Genomic DNA, 23,680 nt, shown 5'->3' with positions numbered 1-23,680 from the left:
CCTGAGGTGCACTGTTCTCAGTCGGACAACACAGGTCAGAGCAACGGCAGGAGGAGGCAATAGAGGAGTGGATGGAGGGGCCACAGCAGCTGAGTCCAGGCAACACAGGCAGGGAGGGCTAGCACATGCTGAAATAATCTAGAACAAAGGCGCTGGGGTCGAAAGTACCATTGTCCTCAGTGGATACAACTGAATGACAAGGTGCATTAGAGGATGCCTTCAGCATCCAGGGAGGAGAGGTTTCCAATCCTCTGCAAGTCACACAGCTCCTTACCAGAACGCTTGCTTTCATTCATATATATATTTTTATTTTATATTTACATATTCATTTTATTTTTTGAATTTAAAAACATTCATTAGGGTATAGTGATTTGCTATGTTGTGTTAGTTTCTGCTGCATAGCAAAGTGTATCAGTTATACATAAACCCATATCCACTCTTTCAGATTCTTTTCCCATCAGATCGTTACAGAGAACTGAGGCGAGTTCCCTGTGCTATACTGTAGGTTCTTATTTGTGGTTGTTTTTCAGGTGAGTCCTATTCTTCTGCCACCCCATGAACTGTAGCCCACCAGGCTCCCCTGTCCACGGGATTTCCCAGGCAAGAATACTGGGGTGGGTTGCTATTTCCTTCTCCAGGGGATCTTCCTGACCCAGGGATCAAAACCGTGTCTCCTGCAGGTCTCCTGCATTGCAGGCAGATTCTTTACTGCTGAGCCACCGGGGAAGTCCAGGTTCCTATCAGTCATGTATTTTATATACGGTATAGTATGTAGTGTGTATTTGTCAGACTCAACCTCCCAATTTATCCCTCCTCCTACCCCTCACTTTCCTCCCTGGTGACCATGAGCTTGTTTCTACAGGTAAACAGCTGGGAGAAGTGAATTTTGACATCTTTTTGTAGATCCAAAGAAATAAATTTTAAAGAGCTAAATGAGGAGTTTTTTGTTTTTGATATAAGAGTCACCACATCCTAAAATTATAAATAACAGAAAAAACTACTAAGATAATTTTAGACAAATAACATACCAGAAACTCCGGGTGGTGTCTTAATGAATTTTCCATTAAAATGACCAATAACAGCTTCACACTTTTCTGTTGATTCCATCCTATTTATACATAAAAATAAGACATAAATAATCAAAGATATCTTAATTTTCATTTTGTTTTGTGCACATGAATACAATCTTATAGGTTTATTTGCTACAAATGAAACCTCACAAAAAAAATGAGTGATAAGAAGAAGTGGGTTTATTCTGTCTTTTATTTAAGTGTTGTTTGTGTGCTTCCATGGTAAAATGAAAGCCTGATAAACAGAGTACCTTCAGAATCATAAAAGAAATAAATTATACCTTTAATCAAGCATAAAAAATGTATAATTTTTTTCTACTTATTCAAATTATAATCAATACACAATAGCTTTATTAGTTATGATACTGAATTAAAAACAAAAACACCAGTTTAAACTACTAGTGTATTTAGTGCCACTAGGATACTGCTCGTTTTAGAGATGGTCCTTCCTATTACTTATTCACAAAACGACAGACTCAAAAGTCATGAAATGAATTGGGGCTGAACAGAGGATGTGTCTTACAAGTTTTTCACCTCAGCTTCAAGTTTAAAATTAGTGAAGTCAATTATGTTCCTTCTTGGCTTTAGAGGAAGAATTAAAGGATGGAGACTAACAACTTATTCTACATCTGCAGAAACATTTCAGGGGAATTAAATAATTTTGATTTATTTTTCTTTAATGGAGGAAACACTGAATAACCTGCTGAAAATGCACTGTACTCCTGGAACACCCAGAATAGTTGCACTTTGATTTTAATGGGTGGTAGGTAATAGTGACTGAAGTCACTCAGTCGTGTCTGACTCTTCGCGACCCCATGGACTGTAGCCTACTGGGCTCCCGGGTCCATGGGATTTTCCAGGCAAGGGTACTGGAGTGGGTTGCCATTTCCTTCTCCAGAGGATCTTCCCGACCTAGGGATCGAACCCAGGTCTCCCGCATTGCAGGCAGACACTTTACCCTCTGAGCCACGAGGGGAGCCCCTAATGGGTGGTAATAGTGGTAATTAAAAAGCATTAGAATTTAACTGGGTTCCATCTTCGGATATAGAAACGAAAGTCCTTCGTCTGCTTTCAGAAGAACACCCACAGAAGGACGATTTTTCAGATGGCGCTGGGCCTTTCACTGTTTCACCTGATCCTTTTAACCCATGAAGTGCACAATGGGTTCTGGCCTTGGTGACTTTCCACTTGTAGAATATTTTAGTTTTATTATAAAATCATCTGGTCTAACAGAAAGAGCAATGAGTTGAAAGCCAGAAGAACCAAGTACTAGACCTTGCTTCATCGCTTCGCAACCCCATGACAATGTCCTTTCTTTAACTCAATTCTTTTCATATGTGAAGCGTGAACAATGCTTGCTTTGTTGATATCACAGGCCTGTGGTAGATGCGACTGTCATCAAACAGGATAAGGCATTGGAAAGTAAAAAGTCAGCAATTCCCTCCCCCCCCGCAAATCAAAGTCAATACTTTAAAACATGTAGACATTATTGGTTACTGCACAGAATTAATAGGTTGCTAAGCTCTGTAAAATCAGTTTTTGTATGTGGGCTTTCAGATTTGAATTATGTCAAAATCAAAGGAAGCAAACTAACCACTACACTGAAGTACCCTTTCTGAGGAGGAAGGGATAAAAGTAAGATGAAGGAATGAGGATGCTTTAAACATGTGCAACATTTTACTTCTTAAAAAACAATCTGAAGCAAAAGCTGTAAAGTGTTATAATGTTTGTAACAACTGGTGGTTAGGTGTCTGCTGTACTCTTCTCAATGTGTGAAATATTTCATTAAAAAATCTAATTTACTGATTTTATTGATGATGAACTGAAGTTCTACCTAATGAGACAAAAATACCAATTTCTTTATGAAATTTAGGAACCTGAGATTATTTTTTTAAGCAGTTTAGGCAACCTGATCTAATTAGTCAAAATATTAAGGAAACACACTTGCAAAACACACTTGCTCATGTGGTATTTCCTTACCCTGAGTCTCCAAATATTTAGGGTCCTCAGGTTTAAGAATGCCAGTGAGCTTCCAAAGATCTGGGGGAGATGCAAATTATTTTTTGTGCATAATTTAAGTTCATGGTTCAACTGGCTCCTATAACCCTGGCTCAAATCCTCTCTTCTTGCTCAATTTTTATTCTCCAGGAAATGTAGCAGAACTATTGTTGACATGAAGGTAGGGCAGTGTGCTTACCTAGCAAAGCCAACACCACGACTTGTCCCACTGGAATCGCGTAGTATCCTTGTAGAAATCACTTGTCCAAATGGTTTCAGCATATTTTCAAGTTCTTGCTCATCCATGGACAGTGGCAAATTAGAAATATACAAGTTGGTAGGATCTTGTTCCTGTTGCTAAAACGGAACAGGGAATTATCTGTTAATTTCTAATCGAAGGTGAGATATTTACATGAACACACTTTTACTTAGCCACTCTCTGAGTTCAGGTCCCTTTAAAGTACTAGCAAGTGAGACCATGGGAGCTACGGAACACCCAAGTCACCCTGGACACTCAACAACAGTGTCTGAAGCTTGGACAATCTGTGCAGGTCAGTCGCAATCCCACCAAACCATTCTTGGCAGGTTTGGAAGTGGAAGTGCTGGCAGGCACTGCTAAGTTGGAGAGGATGCCATCATGGAAGTACAAGTCTCAGCTGTTTGCAGTGTTCTGAAAAATAACTAACCTTGCCTCCACTACTATTTTTAGGAGCCCATTTCGAGCACACTATTGCACAGATGGTGGTTACTGCTAATAATTCGATCCAGAGACACATGATGGATTCTGGACCAAGTCATCCAAAATTCAGCAGTGGTTTGCCCAAATTCCCTTCTTTTGCTCTATGGTGGAGTCCTTACTACCTTGATCTGTGATCACCAATGGAAAATAGAGGGCTCTTAAGCTAACAAAAACAAAAAACCTACAAAGCCATATAAAATGACAGACTAGAGGCAGAGCAAATTTTAGAATCTGGATAAAGCTAAACTCAAGTGTAGAAGGGGGTAGGGCATTTTGGGAAATCTTTGCTATTCAAAGAGTGATCCAGGAGCCAGCTGTGATGGAATTACCTGAAAGCTTACTAGAAATGTAGGATCCCAGGTCCGATCCCAGACTGATGTTATCAGAGACTGCATTTAACAAGATCTCCAGGAAGTACAAATGCATATGAAAGTCCAAGAAGCAACAATTAGACCATTTCCCACTCACCCTTCCATTGCGGAAGTAAAATCAGCTGAAATCAAACATAAGAACTGAATTTTCTGAGAATCAGTAACTGCTACATATAATTCTGCCTTTTTATACAGTTCATGGGGTTCTCATGGCAAGTATCTTGATTTACTAAGAGTTTGGTGTTAAATCATGAGGAAATAAGCTTACATGACAACTGGAATATTTTCTGAGCAAATAAAAATTCACCATGGCAATTATGAGATTGGAATGGTCTTAACTTAAAAATAGGCTTTCCTTTGATATTACTAACCAGCTGTTATCTTTACATATTGAACTATGCAAGTTTATGATTTTAACAAGCACTATTGTGCAGTGCTCAGCCACTTCAGATGTGTCTGACCCTGTGACCTATGGACTATAGCCCGCCAGGTTCCTCTGTCCATGGGATTCTTCAGGCAAGCACATTAAAGTGGGCTGCTGTGCCCTCCCCCAGGGGATCTTCCCAACCCAGGAATTGAACCCGTATCTCTGGCATGCTCCTGCATTGCAGGCAGGTTCTTTACCCACTGAGCCACCTGAGAAGCCCAACAAGCAATACTAGCAAAGTCATTAATTGATGTTTTAGTCTGAGGTATCAGAAAAGTGCACTCTGAATTTCAGATCTTCAAAATGTACAGAACTTTAAAAATAAATGTGAAGTATACAAATGTTTGGATTTGTACAAAGTCTCTACTTTCAAATGTTATTCTGGCATTAATTAAACACAAAATAAAACTTCTCCTTTTAGGTAATCTGCAAGTAAAAGTGAATACTGATCTTTCACGCTCTACCTAAGTTGTAAGACTTAAAACAGTAATCTGGTATCCCAGAGAAGAGTAAAACACCCTGGTAGTTCCAAGAATTAAAGTTATCACAGACTGTGAAGCTGCAGGCAAGAAGTACTCTCTCTGACTTCCTGATTCTGACAGAAGGCAGCCTGGAACCCCCAGTCCCAAAGGAACAGAGCAGAAGCTCCCAGCTTCTCAGAGGTGTGTCAGGTGCAGTTGGGTCCAATAAAAAAAAAATTAAGAATTTTCAAATGTTCAATAGTAAGCCAAAAACTCAATCTCCTTAACCCCTGACAGACTAAATAAAAACAGCCACTACCCTTGCTTCTGGCTGAAATTAAAGTCAGTGTGGTACCACTGGTTACCTTACGCAGAGTGAAAGCTCCCACTGACAATTACATAAAGTGTATTTTTAAAATATAAAAATTGCCAAGTGATTTAATAAATGCATAACAATAGATAAAAGGCTTCAAAATAAGGGGGAAAACAAGATGTTCTTAGGTATCAAATTTTTCAATTCTACTGAGGTAGGCTAAGAGGTAAAATCTCCATTCCTTATTTCCACTTCACTCACTACCTCCTCAATTTCGCCCACTTAATTGCACAGCTTCTCAATTAGCTACCGCATGTCAGCTCTAATCTCCTAAGTCCCTGAAGCTTTCCTGGAGTGTACGAGACTGTATGTGTTCCTGCGGAAGTCTGGTCCTTAGTTGGCAAACACAGATGGGATCCTTTCTTTCTGAAGCTGCATACTGCGGGGCCCTGTAGCCTAACACAGTCCAATAACAGTCACAGTGTATCCTGTACAACCCAGACCTTCTTACACAATAATTATGACCCCAGCCCCATCTTCCAACAGTTTACAGTTGGAGCTGGGTAGACAGAAACACACGAACTGAATGCTGTAATGGAGATGTGTACAAACCACAATGGGAGGACACGGAACACTTTTCAGAGGGCGTGACATTGAGTTGAGACCTGAGAAACACGCATAAGGCACGAGGCTGAAAACCGGACGGTGAAAAGCTATCCAAGGAGTTTGACTTTTTTGTCAGTCATCACTGCTTAAACTTTTCCACTTAAGGAGTGCAGCAGCAAAGAGAATGACTATGTCTCCTGCAAGTGTGTGGGCAATGGAGAAAGGAGCCTTGCTAAGGCTGCACAATTTCCTTTAAGCCTTGTGCTTTATCTGGAAAAAAAAAAAAAAAGCATGTGAATGCTGCAATCTACTCCCTAACTATCTGACTTTGTTTCAATATAGAAACAATATTTCTGATCTAATACTTTAGAGTCACAATGACACTCCAGGGAGATAAGCCATATTTATTCTGTAATTTCAGGTGCTCTGATGGGCGAAGTGCGAGGAGTAGGAAGGGGGAACCACAGCTAGAAAGCCACGCCCTAAAAAGTGGGGAGCTTCCTGAGGCACAGACGCAAGGGAGTGATGTGATCAAACCTATCTTATTAGAAAGGTTTCTGAATCATGCTTAGTCAGATTCAGAAGCTGGGAACTCCCTAATTAAGGAGCATTAAAACTCTCCCGGGACAAAGATATGGCATCAGAAATGTTATGCAAGAAAAATGTATCATATATATTATGAGCTTTCCTTTTGGGTTACAATTATTAAAATCTAAATGATGAACATTTAAGAGTATTTAAGAATGCTCATAGAATTTGTCATCTGTGAAGTATTTTCAAAAGAACTAACAATGTAAGGTAACCAAGTGCTTTCTAAATCTGTGTTTTACTTGCTATTATTAAAATACTGATTATTATTAAATATTATTACATATAATTAATAATTATTAAAATGTTATTCTTTAAAATGCTGATTCAATTTGAAAGTTTACCAATGAAGAAAAAAATAATTAAAAGTGCTAAATCAGAATCCAGAAATTGAGCTCCCAACCTACTCTATGATAGGTAGATAAGGCAGACTAAATATAGATAGGTATTTCCTATGATTTTAATGCATTTGTTTTCAATAGCAAAAGGTCAGTCAATTAGCTCTTTTCACTGGAATGACCTCCAGGGCTAATGTTATTTATCTTTCTTTTTAAACGGTCAACTTCTTCTGCATACAGTGTAAAAAAATAAAAAACCAAAAATGAGAAGCAACTCCAACCTGGCAGCAATGGCCACAAAAATATCTAATCACCAAAAAAGGGTCCCTGTGTTCTAATCATGATACATTCATAGTAAACAGAACATACAGTACTTGCAGTAAGGGGAGTGGTTCTTGAATAAGGGCAATATTGCGCCTTTAAGTCAGGGACAACCATAACTCTGTTTTATGACATGCAATGCTATGTCTGAAAAAACAATTACTCTGTAAATTATGGGTGGTCAGACATAAAAATGCGGCCAATAGGCCTCTTTATATCCCAAGGCGGGGAAAGGGTTCAATGGCTTCTCTAACAAGTAGAAAACTAGATCCCACATTGGCCATGAGAGGGATAAATGGCTACTAATGTTCACTTGAGTAGAAAAGTAGGGCTCAGAGGTCCCACGTGGTGTAAAGCACTCAGTCATCATCTGAAAGAAATTAACAAAAACCTCCCTGTGCGTGTGGAATGGTTCCTAAAATGCAAGAAAGGGACTTGGCAGGAAGACCAGACATCTGTTTTCTCTTGTACTGAATAGGTTCACCAACCAGCAGATAGCTGCTTACGGGCATGTGAATGCAAACTGCTTGAAGCATGGTAGACCTCTGTGTGGAAGGGTGATTAAATTCCTGCTCCTTTGACTGCCTATTTACTGAAAAAAATTGCAAGCATACCACTAGGCAAATAACATGGAATGATGTGCTGACCCCCAGCAGGTCGGAAGAGGTACTGCTGAAAGGCCCACAGAAATCAGTTAACCAATGTTGATTTGAGTTTCATATCTTTTTAGCCCGTTATCTGGGGTTTCTTTCTTCTTTTCATAGATTCTGAGCCTTTTATTTTGAAAAATGCACACATTTGAAACAAATGTCCAGTGTAACATAAATGGGAATGACCTCGAGCCTTTTGGAAAACCTTTTGGTAAATTTCATCAGGGTACTCAATGGACAGAGCTCAATAAATATAATTTTTAAATGGTCCATTCTTATCGCTCCATATCTGCCCAAGCTGGGAAGTTTTTCTCATGCTTAATTGGCTTCTTTGATCATCAACAAAACAAACATTTAACATCTACCATATGCCAAGTACCAAGCAAGGCACTGAAATTAAAACACAAGAAACAATCACTGTTGTCCAAGGCTCTCCATTTGTAGTTTTATAATTCAGTTTTGAGTATTTGTGGAGTCCTTTTTCAACTCAGGTAGCCAAAATGTCAAACAATATTACATTTCCCCTTACCCACTAGAATGTCCCTGAATTTTTTTGATTGTGTAAAAGGGCAAGCCTTTAATATGTGGCAATGTGAATTTTCAAAAACTTTATAGTATCCAGATTAATTAAAGGAAGTGACAGTGACAGGTCTCTTATCACCCAAACAGAGAAGCCAGGCTTAAACTTTTAGAAATTGTCTCCACAAAAAGGTACAAGTCAGATAATCCCGTATCCAGATGGCATAAAGGGGCTAAGTTAACTCCCCATACTCACATCCATGGTTCTATGGCATAGAACAATGGACCCTCTACCATTTAAAATACCTTTTGTAGCTTTAATGGTATAATAAAAAAGAAATCAGGAAACTCAGTCATTCTGTAGAGACCTGAAGAAATTCACGATGTGCAGGATGTTGGCACACTGCCAGTGCCTTGGAACCCCTGCACTGTCCATTCCCCACAGATGATGGAGGAAGCGATCATTTTTCCTAGCCAATTTACAGTCCCAAGCTGCCTGAGGAGGTCTTTGAACAGTGCTCATTACCAGTCCACGGGAAAGCTGGCGTTCAAAGCGCACTGTTGACACGAGACATACAGTGCCAATCTATACCCACTCAGGTTCTGCCTAAATGCATTGTAAAGACTTCTTCAAACAGCATATAGTTAATATACTATGCTACTCGACATCACTGGTACCGAAAAGATGCCTAGGTTCGTGCTCATGAGGCCTCTCTAAATCAGGCCTCGGCGTTAGCCCTAGTGGATTGTTAAAATAGGTCTCTTTCTAACTTTGTTTCAGCAGAAGTCACCAAAAAAAACCAAACACAAAAAATGGGTGTCAGGCACACCCGCATGCCAGAGCGAGAAAGCAGGCCTCCTAAACAGAGTCTGCATAGGAACTGAACTGGCTGAAGACTGGTTTTGGATGCTCAGCTCACCACCCACCTCCTGTCTGCCTGGGAGGGACTGCGGAGGCTGGGAATGAACATACAGGTGGGGAGAACCACTGATGTGTCCTATGATGTGCTCCACGCTACCATCAATTGGGCGTCTTCCTGCACCCTCCCTCCCCCGCCCACCACCAGCCAGGCACGAGGGGCCTCAAGAGACCCCTCATGAAGCCTGGGCTGCATCCTCTGGAGTTTGGTGGATACAATGGATCAATGTCTGACTTAAGCCTGAGGAATCTAAAAGGCCTATAAGTGTGATTGGGAGGTAACTAGTTTCCCACAGACAGCTGGCAGACAGATCAATGTGGGCCACACAAGACGGAGTTGGCGCAGGGTTGTGTTAGATCCACCCAGGAAGGCTGTACTGAAGAACAAGAAGGTCCAAGAAGAAAAGGACTGAAGGCTGACCCTTAAGATTCTCAGGAGCTGAGGACACGTCTTCTCTAGGGTGAAGGAACCACAGGGGAGAGAGCAGGGCATTCTACTAGGGAAAGCATCAGTTTTCTCTCTGCCCAGAGAAATCAACACATCACATAATTGTCAGGTCAAGAAGCTTTCCCATCCTTTACCATTGCTCCAACCTGGGACGGGTAAGAAACCACAGCTAGCTCTGGAAGAGTGGGAAAAAACACACATTTGGAAAATAGGAAAGAACAAACCATGTTCCCATCCCAGGACAAGCTTACTAGTAAGAGCAGACCAGAGTCGGGGGGAAGGCAGAAGTTTTAGTATTATATGGCACACAAAATTTTGTCAAATAAACAGGACTGGACATCTCAATTACAGGCATCACACACTTAGCATTGGAAATGTGTTTGAAAAATCAGACATTCAGCATCAAAATGTTAACCATGTGTTACACATCTGTGTGTGTGTGTTTGTAGACACATAGTAATAGATGGTTGTATTGGGATGTATTAATATTTCACATTATTTCAAATAAGAAAAAAAGCATAATGCATTATCATTAATCACAACCTCCAATTTCCTAAAATGTCACTAAATACACATCTTACAAATCTGTGTGTGTGTATCTATGTGTTTGGAAACATGTAAAAGATTCTCTTATTGGGTTGTAAACTGATAAAATATCACCTCTTGGTCACCAAATTATCAGTGTGTGGTTTTTAGCAGACAACTGCTTTGTAAGCTGTGATTTCTCTCAGCACCAGCAACATCCAAGATGCACATCCCTTTTGCTGACTCTCAGAACTGAGTTTTCAAAACCCTTACACAATTCTGAGATTTTATTAACCATATTTGGAATATAACTTGAGACTTCCCCCTTAAACATCTTGTTTAAAATATTGTATCGAGGTTGGTGTAACTACATAAAGGAATGGCTGAAAATGTGTTTAAAGACAATTATACTCCCTGAAGTTGGGACATGAAAAAAATCAAGGGGCACTCTAAAGAAAAAAATTAACCAGAAAGGCCTGAAATGAAACAAGCAACTGAAGGGACTTTTCAAAATAATGAGAGTTGCCAGAAAAGTCATGGGATCTGCCCTAGATTTTATCCATGAGAGGAAGAAACAGGAGCTTCAGAGTAGAGGAAATGGACAGAACAGAGGGAAAAATACAGTTCTTTTCTCATCGTGCCTTCAAAGTTCTGCTTAGAAAACATATGGTTACCCACGGTTTAGAGACATATTAAACATTCTGTAAACCATACACAACACAAGTATTGCATATTCACAGTTAAACACACTAAAGCCTCATAATCACTGTCTTTCAACAGTACCACAAGAAGGTGCTCTATATTATGGACAAATAGTCTAAAAATCAGGGTGCCCTCACTCTAGAGAGGATGTGTCCTTAGTATTTACAGTTTATTTTAGCTTCTTACTTAGGACTTTATCTTACCCCAGAGGTCTAAAAATATTAAAAGTCAAGGATAACTTTAGAAAGGTGATGAAAGTGCAAGCGTTAGTCACTCAGCTGCGTCCAGCTCTTTGGGACCCCGGGGACTGTGGCCCACCAGGCTCCTCCGTCCACGGGGTTCCCCAGCCAAGAACACTGGAGTGGGTAGCCATTCCCTTCTCCAGGGATCTTCCTGACCCAAGGACTGAACCTGGGTCTCCCACATTGCTGGCAGATTCTTTACCATCTGAGCACCAGGGAAGCCCCTTTCATCAACTTTTGAAATCTTTATTCATGTTGATTCTTTTAGTCAAGGGAAATCTCTATTCTGGTAGCTGCATATTTGTCCTTCAACAGCTTTAAGGGCTTAGCAGGTAACTTATTTCAACCAGGGTTCTTTAACTTTCATAAATCTCCTTCCCTTATGGAAATGTGAGTGCTCCTCAGGGAAAGATCACAAGCTACTCTTCAGAAGAAGCAGAGGACAGCACAAAATTACTTTGTACTTCAAGAAACTGGATAATATAAAATTATTGATCTTTTGGAAAGACTAAGTGCACTAGGTATGATAAAACCCAAGTTTACATGCAGGCAATAAAACCTGGAGCACAAACACCACTTCTATGATAAGAGTTCATTGAAATTGTAGGATTATTAATTTCATTAATAATCAATGTCTAAAAATGTCTCTTTTATATAGAGGAAATATTATCTGTAGCTGACACTGCATTAAAACTACTAGTATATCTGTGCAAGCCTACATACGTGATAAAGTATATTATTCTTTCAGAACATAACATTCTGAAGTATTTCTAAAATGTATTAATTCCTTAAACATTGAAATTTTAAAATTATTTTTAAACATAAAGTACAGAGCTTTAGTCCACAAGTACCCAATTACCTGAGAAAATTTGATACTATTTCTCCATTTACTTATGGGCTTACATAATCTGCTATGAAAAATTTTATACAGTTGTAAAATTCTTTTTCACTCATAAAATTATGAGGAACTGTCTTTGGCAAAATAGCTACTACTGAGGATGTGAAGGCAAGGGGCAAAAGTCCCCAGTTAACTGTGACTCGCTGGGATGGAAGGAGAACTTGTATGGTGACAGGACAAGCCACGTGCCCAGATTCAGAAGCAAAGCCAGAGACGGGAGGAAGGAGTGTCAGTTCTCAACTCACCTTTGCCATCTGAGCTTGAACCCCACTTGCCTTCAGGGCGGACACAGCCTTCTGAGCTGCTGCAGGACTGTCAAAGTCAACAAAACCATAACCTGAAATGCAAAACATAGTGTTTAAGCCGTTATTTTACGATTGTGTAAAGAGGGAAAGGATGACTCCATTTGGTCTCCGAGGCGGCAACAGAAATGAAAACCCCGACGTTCTGACAGTCCCCAGCTTTACAATTGTACTGCAGCATCCTTCTCAGACTGTCCGTCCCGCCTATCCGGGCTAGGTAAGTTTCCCTTCAAAGTTTTTTTAAAAAAGGAAATAAAGAGAAACCAGTTTATTTCCCTTTCCAGATCTTTTTCTCAAGTGTCTTGTACTTGCTGGGGTGAGGTGGGGGATTGGGGAGGAAGACATCCAAGTTACCAATCAAGATTTTAAAAAAAGGCAGAGGGGGGGAAATCAACTTCAGGAAAAAAGTAGCATTTAAAAAAATCTGGTAAGAAAGATGGAGCTATCCTACAGAGCTTACAAATATTTGTTTATTCCGTACATTTTAAAAATAAATTCAGTACAACCATTGGATACTCGACATATAAAATAATCTACATATTAGAACTTATTTAAAAATATTACCTATTTATCTAAAATACAGCTCACAATCTCTTCAAAATAAATAAAGGGCGGTAGGGAAATGGTTCCAGGAACACAAAATAGCTGTTTTAATGTTCCTGACCTAAAGACTAAAAACAAAACATAATAAAACAAACAAATAAACAAGCTCCTAAGAGAGGCCCTGGTTCAAAGTTTATTTATCCATAGTTTTTCAAACATTTTAAACAAGCTGGTCAGCTATTTTCCCTGGCTATAACAAATCAAAAGCAGGAAATTAGAGGAAAGAGGGGCCAGGTTGAGGGTAGGGCTGCTACAAAATCATATGGATGGTACCTAGCGAAAACTAACAGCAACCAATTAAAGAGGAAAACGATATAAAGAGCAGGTGTTACAGAGCACGTGAGCAACAGTTCCATGAACCTCACCAATCCCGTAAGCATCACTGTATTAAATCAGGTAATCACTAATTTGCCACTGTGGTAAGTCTTAAATTATTAAGAAAAGGTTCAACTGTATTTAAAAGCACATTGGTGAAATGATCAGGGTTCTAGGCAAAAATATCAACAGAGATCTACTTGGGACTCAAACCTATTATCAAATTAATGTTAAATGAGTAAGAATATTTTGAAAAAGGAAAGTCTTGTCTGGAAGTTACACAGAAGAGGGGCCAGGCTTATAATTTATTTATGGATATTATAAAGCTACAGTAATTTAGACAGGAAGGAACTAGGGTCAAAATATACACATCAACAGGACAAAACAGAAATTTCAGAAGTAGTTCAAAGAGTGTGCAGTGTTAGTAACAAAAATATTGACCTGGTACAAAATTAGTGAACTAGACTATGAATTATAGAAATCGGTGTTTTAGAGAGATGAGTGTCAAAGCTAAAACAAATAACAGCTTCTTTCTATTACTTGGAATTGTGATGGAATAAGGCTTAATTTGATTTTGACAGTGAGCAGAGAAATACCCAGGTGGGAAAGGAAAAGAGGAGGCTGACCCAGGTAAAAACAGAGAATGCTCCTCAACAGCCAGGTTAGAAATTATGTTAAATATATTTCATATTTTTTAAAGAAATCTGTTATTAACACTAACATGCAACCCACTCTGAAGATGCATGTAGGCACACACATACTCACTCTCTCATGCTCATACGTATTTTATTACCAAGCAGAACTTAAGCAGGTCATAAACGAACACCCAACTACATTGAAATGATGTAACTTCTAATGGATGTTTAAGAGTCCTTCTTTAATTTTACTGTTGTCAATAAATTACAGTAAGATGAAGATCCCAAGTTTGATGTTAATGTAGTTGAAGTTTCTACTCAAGTACTGTTAGTATTATTTTATCTGTTAGTTCCTTATTAGGAAAAAATCCATAATGGCTGCATTTTAGCTAATTGTTTACATTCTTTTCCTGGCCTTGCCCAACTACGTAGCTGTTTCATAAATATTTGCTTAAAACAAATATAACATGCTTATGCATGCATCCATGTGCTCTTTCACTTTCCTTGTTATAATACTTTCAAGTAAATATAAGAGCATATAAATCAGCCTCACAGATTCTCTGGGGTTTCATTATTTAAGCATGTATACAGATATTTTTTGAAGGTGGGAGTCACCAAATAACACAGCATCCTCTCACTGGAACCCCAGGAGGATTCCTCCAGGTCTCGGGACCAGGCACAGTTACGGCATTTCTGCTTCGTGGGTTTTCTTCTACACTGAGATTACCGAATCATGGGAATAGGTATGTTATTTTTGGTTTGGCAACCAGGAAATACAGGGCCATTTCTGTAGTAACAGGAAGCTTCCTGCTCTTACCCCTGTTTTTCCTTTGGTCTGATTTATCCTCACCCATTTTGTGTGTGTTTGTGTTTTCCGGTCTTATATGCAACTCTGTAAACACTGAGCACAATCGATCCTTTGTAAGTTTTTCTCGGTCCTGAACTGCCATGTACACCAGAGCTGAGAAGCATTTAAACACCTTTTGTTGGCTAAAAACTGGCAAAAGTTGAAATGTAGGAGAGCAACTGAATAATGAATTTTTAAATTTAATAACTACAGCAACATGTTATTCACAGCAATATTTCCTTCCGCTTAGTTTTGTCTTCTGGAGAAAGGCCCCAAAATACGTTTTGTGACCTAAAAATGTACTATGACCTCTAAGGTCTCTAATTTTCAGGCAGGAAATGCTTTGATCGGTTCAATCCCTAAAAATTAGTGTACAATACAAGCACTTTTCATTTATACTAATAATTTCTTAAGCATTACCTATTTCATCCACCCACCCACCCACCCACCTTCTCAAGTTATCTATAACATGGCTACTAACATGTTACCTGTCTTTATAGTGAGCTATGCTGTTTTCTTTGATCCTCGCTCGTCCCCAAATTACTTTCCTTCAGGAGCTCTTTCATTGCCCCTTCCAGAATTTTATAAATCCATTCCTGCTTACTCTCTCTCCTCACTCACTCATCCACACCCCAGATATCTATCGTTGTGCCTTTCTGAGAGGCCTGTGTGACACAAAAAACCTTATAAGGTTTCTGTCACTGCCCCCACATACAAGCCAGTCTCTCCTACGACTCAATTTAGGAGAAATTCTCCAGGAGACATGTATCGAAAACTAGCTCTGATTTATACTTATTTAGAAGCCCCACAAATCTCCCCACTAATCTTTGGACTCTTGTCAAATATCATGGGTTTATATTATTATAAGATGTTAGGTTTAGTATTTTTTTTTTCCCACTCACAGCATTTCTAGATCACGCTAAGCATCTTGTGGACTTTTGGTTTCTTGGCAACTGGGTCTCGTTGGAGAAGAGTGTAAAACAGCAGTGTCCAGCGCAGATGCGTAGCAGAGAATTCGCTCAGGGAGGCCGCTGGGTCCTCTCTCTCACTTAACTAGGGCAGCTCTGCTTTTTAACACTGACCTGTGTGAAGACTTCTTTTTTGAGGGAGAGGGAATTGGGTGGGGTCAGAAGGAAGAAAGGTAGGTAAGGCTGTAAAACTATCGTCTACTGTGATTTCTCTCTTGGTTTGAAACAAATGCTGAGATCAGCTTCCTGGTTTATACCTGCATGAGTCCATCTCTTGGTGATAAAACCAAAAAGCTTTTTCCTGTGTCCCTGCTCATCCAAATCATTTTTAAAATATGTCAAACAAGACTAACCTGATAACTGGGTAAACATTTCAATCTACAATTAGACTCTCTCCAGTTTAATTCACTTAAAATATTAATTGAGTATCACTCTACATAAAGCACTGTTCTTATTCAGTGTCCTATGGCAAAACTGCCTGAAAGTGCCATGCTGATTAAACATGGGCTCAGATATTTGCCACAATAGCGCCTTTAAATTCAGGAGCTTTGAAGAAGAGACAGGAGTACAATGAATCACTTCAAGTCTAGATTAAAGGAAACGGCTGGCTTCTAAGGCGAGGCCCTACCGTTCCATAGGCTTCACTGACGTTCTTTGCCTTGTTCAGATTGTGCTAAGTCACAACCATCACCCCTACTTGGAGAACGGGTCTAATTAATGAGGAGATTTGCCTTCTCTGCCTATTCCTGTCAACCTTATTTCAATTCATGGGGTCAGTTGTTAGACTCAAAGTCAGCTGATTCCATTCTTCCCTCTTCCTAGAAATCACATGCCTATTGTTAAGATGCTGGATCATTAAAAGTCAGAGCCACAGAGCATCAGTGCTGCCTACTGTAGACGCCTCCTCTTCCAGCTCATGGAGCTGGATGAGCTCATCCTAATTACACAGAAAACTGAAGGTCAGTGCATCAAATTAATGCAGCAGCATATTTCAAAGGGGCGTATGACCTCCCCTCCCTATTACAATTTGGTCAGTGAAAATGGTTCTCCCCTCCCTGCTGCCAATATTGTCAACAGGCATTCAGCAGAGAACAATTGGGAGTATTGAAACATGTAATTAAGTACTGCTTAAAACTACTCTATTCTAATTAATAGAGCCAATTTGCACAATATGTAATCTTTTCAGTTCTTTAGTACAGTCCAATGGTCTTCGGTAAGCAGCTCTAATCTTCTCAGGCTCAGGAAAGAAAAGCTATTTTCTAACTCTACTCCCCCTTAAAAAGCAGGGGATAAATGCCAGCCACTATTTTGCATGTTAACTCTACTGGTGTCAAATCTAGGATTCTGGCAAGCAGCTAGCTGCTGTTGGGTTTCTAGCCAAAACTCAACCAGGGACCAACATAAGCAATATGCCGACACTGTGCAAGACAGAAACTGGCTGACATATAAGATTTGGGTTTTAATAAATGGAAGTAGTTTTGAAATGAAAGATCAGGTTGAAAATTCCACTTTTTTTCTAAAGCTCTGATGTAGTAAATCATCAGACAAGGAAACATACCTTTGCATTTGTTTGTTGTCTTATCCAAAATTGCCTTTGTGGAAACGATCTTCCCATAACTAAAAAAAGAAAAAAAAAAGAAAGAGGTTATAATTGAGGAATCTTTATTAATATCTAAGTCCAGAGAACACACACACTTCTCAAACCTCGGCAAACTTTAAAGCATAAAATGTTCTTTACTAGGGGACAGGAAATGAGAATTCGAAACTCAAGCTAAACTAAAAAGGAGGAATGACTAGACCTCTCATTTGGCTCTCTGGATTATAGTTTGATACTCAGCTTTGAGAAATCAGGCACTTACCTGGTGATCTTGGGACCAAGGAAATGGAATGTGAGCTTTAGGAAAAGTAGCTTCTCTACAAAAAGCAACACTAGTAACCCTAGTAACACTGTGTGTGTGTGTGTGTGTGTGTGTGTGTGTGTGTGTGTGTGTATGTGTGAGTCGCTCAGTTGTGCCCGACTCTTTGTGACCGCATGGACTGTAGCCCACCAGGCTCTTCTATCCATGAGATTTTCCAGGCCAGGATACTGAAGGGGGTTGCCATTTCCTTCTCCAGGGGATCTCCCCAACCCAGGAATTGAACTCAGGTCTCCTGCACTGCAGGCAGATTCTTTACCGACTGAGCTACAAGGGAAGCCCCATAGTAGTACTATGTCTGTGGTCAAATACAAAGCCAAAGGCAAGGCTGCAGATTTGTTAAGGGAAAGGACTACGATGCAGATAGCCTTTATGAATGAATTGAGGCAAGAAAGCTCCCTGAATCACTCTATTCATTTTGCTTTTGCAGTTGATTCTGTGTGGCTCTATATCATCACAGAAGGGTGTGCTGGAATATGTATCTTTAACACGCTTGATGGGATATTTAAAAGTAGTTTAAATCTAATATTTAAAACAGGTCTTTTTATCTAAAATTTTGATGATTGTTTATAAATATATTTTAAAGGCCTCTTTTAATGCTATAATAATAGTTACACAGTGTACTCACTCATGTATGTGTGGGCAAGTGTGTGAAAGAAATAGGCAATAAAAAAACAATGAACCAGGAATCAAGCATTAATCTATGAGGGTTTGTATGAAAAATGTCTTCAAATTCCTTCATGTACAACAGAAGTTGGGGAAAAAAGGGAAACAATTCAGAATGCTAAAACTGAGTGCACTGCTATGGAAAACAAAGGGGGGGACTTCCCTGATGGACCAGTGGCGAAGACTCTTGAGCTCCCAAAGCAGGAGGCCCTGGTTCAAACCCTGGTCAGGGAACTAGATCCTGCATGTCTCAACTAAGACCTGGTACAGAAAAATAAATAATTAAAAATAAGTTTAAAGAAAACAAAGGGGCAAGAGAGTTTAAACATATGACCTACCCTATATCCTTTCACAGTGACCAGACTACAATGCAAAGCACTGCTATCTATGTTTGTCTTCAAAAAACAGAGAAGACCTTTGAAAAATAATTCTTAAAAATTACTGGGTCTATGGGAAATACATCTAACATACTTCAGGTATCTGAGACTATTTCCACATTTATACACGGCAAATCCCCAAACTTTAATTTTCTATATATTTACTTGAAAAATTTCACATTTTCTCTAATATTATTTTCTTGTGATTGCTGCTGAGGACTAAAAAGACTTAAAGGTTTTAGGAAAGGGAAGTATCTGTGCAGTACTTTAAAACATTTTCAATGTTGCAGGTTTCTACTTTATGCATTTGAACAAGCTGAAAGATGCTTATCTAGAAGAAACAAATAGTTTGGGCCACCACTCTCCCTCAGTTAATTTCACTCTGTGTAATCATGTAACCAAATGATTACTAACTAGGCATAAAAGTAAAGATAATTTAAGGTTTAAATGACAATTACATCCAAGAGGCATAAGGCGGCATAAACACCTTTAATTCCCTGTGAGGATTTTGAGTATTTGCAGCAACCTTAACAGGAGGTCACAAAGCTTACAACGTTTAAAAAAAAAAAAAAATCTGCAAACCAGAAAAAAGTTGAGTGATTTAAAGACCACCTTTTAGCAACCATTTATCTGCCTACGTTGTTGACACGCTTGATATTTATTTATCAGAACTCTCTCCTTTGCACAAGTTTTAGCTGAAAATGCTTTTAGACTGCATCCCTACCTCAGCCCTTTCCAAAAGCGGGGAAGAAAACTGGTATGATTTCAATGTAGGATAAAAGGTATTGGGAGCTACAGAGATTAAGGGACTCTGCTTGAGGTCGCAGAGTTCAAGGTCTTTTGTAAACCAAATAGAAGGACATTTAGAGAAGGTCAGTGGCTGGCCTTCTATCTTTCTGGTTCTGCTCTCCACATTAATAATGAGGAAGAAGACTTGGAGAGAGGAAGGCGTGGGAAGCAGGGAAAGAGGAGAGGCTCCTGGTAGCACCGACTGGAGACTCCATCGTGCCATCCTTTGCCTGGTTCGGGTTCTCTTTGATCTTTGCTACATCTGACATCACTCCTCACTTTCACATCTTGGCTTCTAGGACCCTCATTCTGGGGATCCCATCTCACCTTTCTGCACTCTCTTTCGGTTTTTTTTTTCTTCCTCATTAGGCTCCCTCCTCTCTCTCCTTAACCAAGTTCTTTCATCGCATTTAATAATTAGTCCTCCACCCTTCTCTTCCCTAGGAAATATATCCAATGCATGGATTTAATAAATGAATATTCTTTGATGAAGCCAATTTCTCCTTCCTGGGTTTTTATTTTAATCCGACCAAAATTTTAGTTTTTGTCTTCCTCTCTTTACTTAAAATCTTAGTATCTTACTAAAATATAAAATACTTAAATATCTAGTTAAATGTTACCTCATGTCCTCTATTTTCTAAGTCGTATCTCCAAAGAACCCTAGACAAATCTTTCCTTGTCTCCTCTTCATGTATCTTATCATTCTATAGCACCATCAGATTCCCAATCTTCCATCAAGTTTGTGGTCCCTGAAGTGAAGTGAAGTTGCTCAGTTGTGTCCGACTCTTTGTGACCCCATGGACTGTAGCTTACAAGGCTCCTCTGTCCATGGAACTTTCCAGGCAAGAGTACTGGAGTGGGTTGCCATTTCCTTCTCCAGGGGATCTTCCTGACCCAGGGATCGAACCCCGGTCTCTTGCATTGCAGACAGACACTTTACCGTCTAAGCCAGCAGAGAAGCTGATGATGTCCCCGAGACATCATCAACTTGGCCATTCTTGAATCCAGCTGGTCATTAACTCTTTTAACATATGTCTAATATTAATTTGCCTTAAACATTACATTGAACATGGTTCTCTCTGGGGCTTCCTGGTGGTCCAGTGGTTAAGACTCTTGTCTTCCCAATGCAGGGAGCATGGGTTCAATCCCTGGTGGGGAACTAAGAGCCCACATGCTGCACAGTATAACACATTTAAAAGAAAAGGGGCGGGGGAGGTGAGAGTTGAACATGGTTCTCTCATCTCTCCATTGCCCCCTCCTACCAATCTTTGAAATTAAAGAACCTGTTGTAACACTAGATCTTCCATGAAACCATCCCTAATCTCCTCAACCATTCAGTGGGCGATTTTATAAGAAACCAGAAAGGGAATTACATTTACTTAGTTTCTACTACAGTTCTAGGCATTTTCTGTGTATGATCTTATTTAACTTCACAATAATCTTAAGAGGTAGCTGCTATTATTCTCACTTTTGCAAATGGGAAAACAAAAGCTCAGAGAAATTCTGGGTCTAAGATATTGCCTAACACATCAAAACCAAAAAATAGTTACATTTAAGTTCTTACTGCAGTTTCTCCATGAAATGAGAAATGCGCCAAGGCTTCGGTTGTGACCACCTCTCTAGGTTGTGAATCTCGCCAGTGCCTCCCCCAGGGGACCGTTGCAGCCGGCCAGCCCCCACTCCGTGGTAACCATGTGTGACTGAAAGGCTGTGATCAAGGATGCCGATATGTCAGAGAAGATGCAACAGGACTCGGTGGACTGTGCTACTCAGGCCTTGGAGAAATGTAATATAGAGGAGGACATTGTGGCCCGTATCAAGGAGCCCGACAAGAAGTACAGCCCCACCTGGCACTGCATCGTGGGGAGGAACTTCGGTAGTTATGTGACACGTGAAACCAAACACTTCATCTACTACCTGGGCCAAGTGGTCATTCTCCTGTTCAAATCCGGTTAAAAGCATGGACTGTGCCACATACCCAGTGATCCATCCAAAAACAAGGACTGCAGCCTAAATTCCAAATACCGGGGACTGAAGTCTTCAGCCTTGGTGTTCCTAAGGGAACACCTCCATCTTTGAACCTTTATTGTGTTTTGTTCAGGGCATTCTCTGTACTAGTTTGTCGTTATAAAGCAATTAGCGAAACAGCTTACATCTGTATTTTCTATTCCACACCTCTCTGCCCCATGTTTTTTCTCTTCAAAATCCATTCCTTTAAAGAAATAAATCTGTTGGAGAAGTGTGTGCTAATTACCGTTTGTTCAAATAATTTGTTGAAGATGGCCTATTACTTGATCTTAAGTAGTCTGGTGGGGGTGATTTCTTGAAGTTTCTGTGGGATGTAACAGACTAGCCTATTCAACACATTTGAGTTTCATTCTTGCCCATCCTGCTCCTGTTGTGCATGGAAGAATACTACTCAGAAGTGCATGTTGAGAAATGCCTGGCAGGGAAACTTACTGGATTAACTCTTACTCTTAACCTGATAAATACATTCCTTAAGTGCTCCTTCTGTGATAACTGCTATACAGTGTTCTGGGCCTTAGGCCTCAAGAGATGACGAATGTGTAGTAGAACTCTTAGTTTCCTATGGCTATAAAATGGAAATAAACTGGCGAGAAAGTTGGGCTAGTGAGAAATTTGTTGGGCTCTAGACATTTCCCCTCCCCTGCCTTGGCCAAAATATACTCTAAAGATGAAGGGTGGTCTTAAAGGGAAAAAGCTTTTGAGCAGCGGCCCTCCATGTGATTCTAATAAAGTCTGCAGGAATTAAAAAAAAAAAAGAAATGATTTTGAGAAACAATATTTCCTTTATATACTCAGAGTATAAAAGATGAGGGGAAAAAAAAGGAAGATCTCTTCTATTAAGGCATCAGAATAGATTTATTTTTCAAGACAAAGCAAGTTTTCTGTTTATTTTAGACACAAGAAATAAACAGATGGTTCACGGTTGAAGGAGGGATGGGGGTGTGTGTAGGAGAAGAGAGATGTCTGACATCTATCAGTTTTACTTTCTATTGTGGTTTTCATCGTGATTTGTGGGTTAACACTGAAAGTCCATGACTTCCCAGAAAGTCAAGACAGTTTTCACTCTGTCCGTGGTACTACTGCATACCAGCCTCCCTCCAATCCAGCGGCTCAGGAAGCTGCTTCTGTGGACCACAGGTGGTGGTGGGGGCAGGGGTCTGAAGGGTTTTCCCTTCCTACAACATCTTTTCTGTGAGCTGTTCACTCAGTTATACTGCTCAGAGCACAAGAGGCTCTCACAAAAATACAGATCCCTGACCTGGAAACAGAATACTTTTAAATTGCTCAGGCCCTGGCGAAGTCAGTTTCTCAGGGGCTGATGCAGTCATACTGTGGGAATGGAGTACAGAACAAGCTCTTCTGATGACATAAGAAAGGATCTAGAATATGGCAAAAAGCCACCTGGCAAATGGCACTTCCACGAGCAGGAAAGGGGTAGCAGGGTTCAGAGTGGTCACTATTCCTCTCTGCTAGTCTTATCTGCAATTAAGATTTAATAATGTGAGGCATGGGATGGAGTGGCTGGGGGAGAAGTCATTATAGATGATTAACATTTAGCCTAATTCTATCATTGATCAGCAGTGCCTGTTATTAAGAGTAACAGATATTGGGGGGTGGGGTGGGGTGGGGGGTAATTCATAAAGCAACCAGATTTTCACCTCCCCTGTTTCTATTTGCAACTTAATTGTAAAACAAAACAGAACAACAACAACAACAAAAATCTAGTAACAGGGACATTTGATTTATTGGAGAAAACAGGCCTCCTAACTGGGTAGAATTCACACTCTAAGAACACCAAAGAGATGCATGCCCAAGAGAGCAAGCTGCAGAATTTTATGGGGGAAAATATGAAAACAAAAATTCTTTGGGTTTAATCAGCTTCAAAGTAAGAAGACTCAGACTCACACTCGTAGCTACCCAGAATATAATATTCTGTGCTAAGAGTAGATGATCCACTCCAGAAGAAACTCTGACAGTAAAAGGATAGAGAGTAATTAAGGGACATGACTACGGAGTACTGAAAATTTCAAAGGGAGAGGATAAACAAGTAAAAGCTCAAATTTAAACCTATTGGCTGAAAAAACCTTTTGCTTAGAATC

General features: G+C 39.8%; 1 protein-coding gene and 1 pseudogene across 9 annotated transcripts in view; one reads left to right on the top strand and one right to left on the bottom strand.

The window, feature by feature from the left end:
• The window catches only part of RBMS1 (RNA binding motif single stranded interacting protein 1), a 213,135-nt gene that overhangs the window by 23,711 nt on the left and 165,744 nt on the right, over positions 1-23,680 (bottom strand). For all 9 annotated transcript variants that reach the window (XM_070476140.1, XM_070476139.1, XM_070476141.1 and 6 more), the window contains 4 exons: positions 17,364-17,422; positions 12,381-12,472; positions 3,268-3,425; positions 1,029-1,108 (listed from right to left, as the gene is read on the bottom strand). In XM_070476140.1, the coding sequence (XP_070332241.1) occupies positions 1,029-1,108; positions 3,268-3,425; positions 12,381-12,472; positions 17,364-17,422 (389 nt within the window). The remainder of the gene's footprint in view (positions 1-1,028; positions 1,109-3,267; positions 3,426-12,380; positions 12,473-17,363; positions 17,423-23,680) is intronic.
• LOC110143957 (dynein light chain 1, cytoplasmic-like) lies at positions 21,246-21,573 on the top strand (annotated as a pseudogene).

This window comes from Odocoileus virginianus, chromosome 13 (genome assembly GCF_023699985.2).
Source record: "Odocoileus virginianus isolate 20LAN1187 ecotype Illinois chromosome 13, Ovbor_1.2, whole genome shotgun sequence".
NCBI classification, from domain to species: domain Eukaryota; kingdom Metazoa; phylum Chordata; class Mammalia; order Artiodactyla; family Cervidae; genus Odocoileus; species Odocoileus virginianus.
Note: the sequence above shows the minus strand (reverse complement) of the source record. Positions and strands in the feature narration are given on the sequence as shown.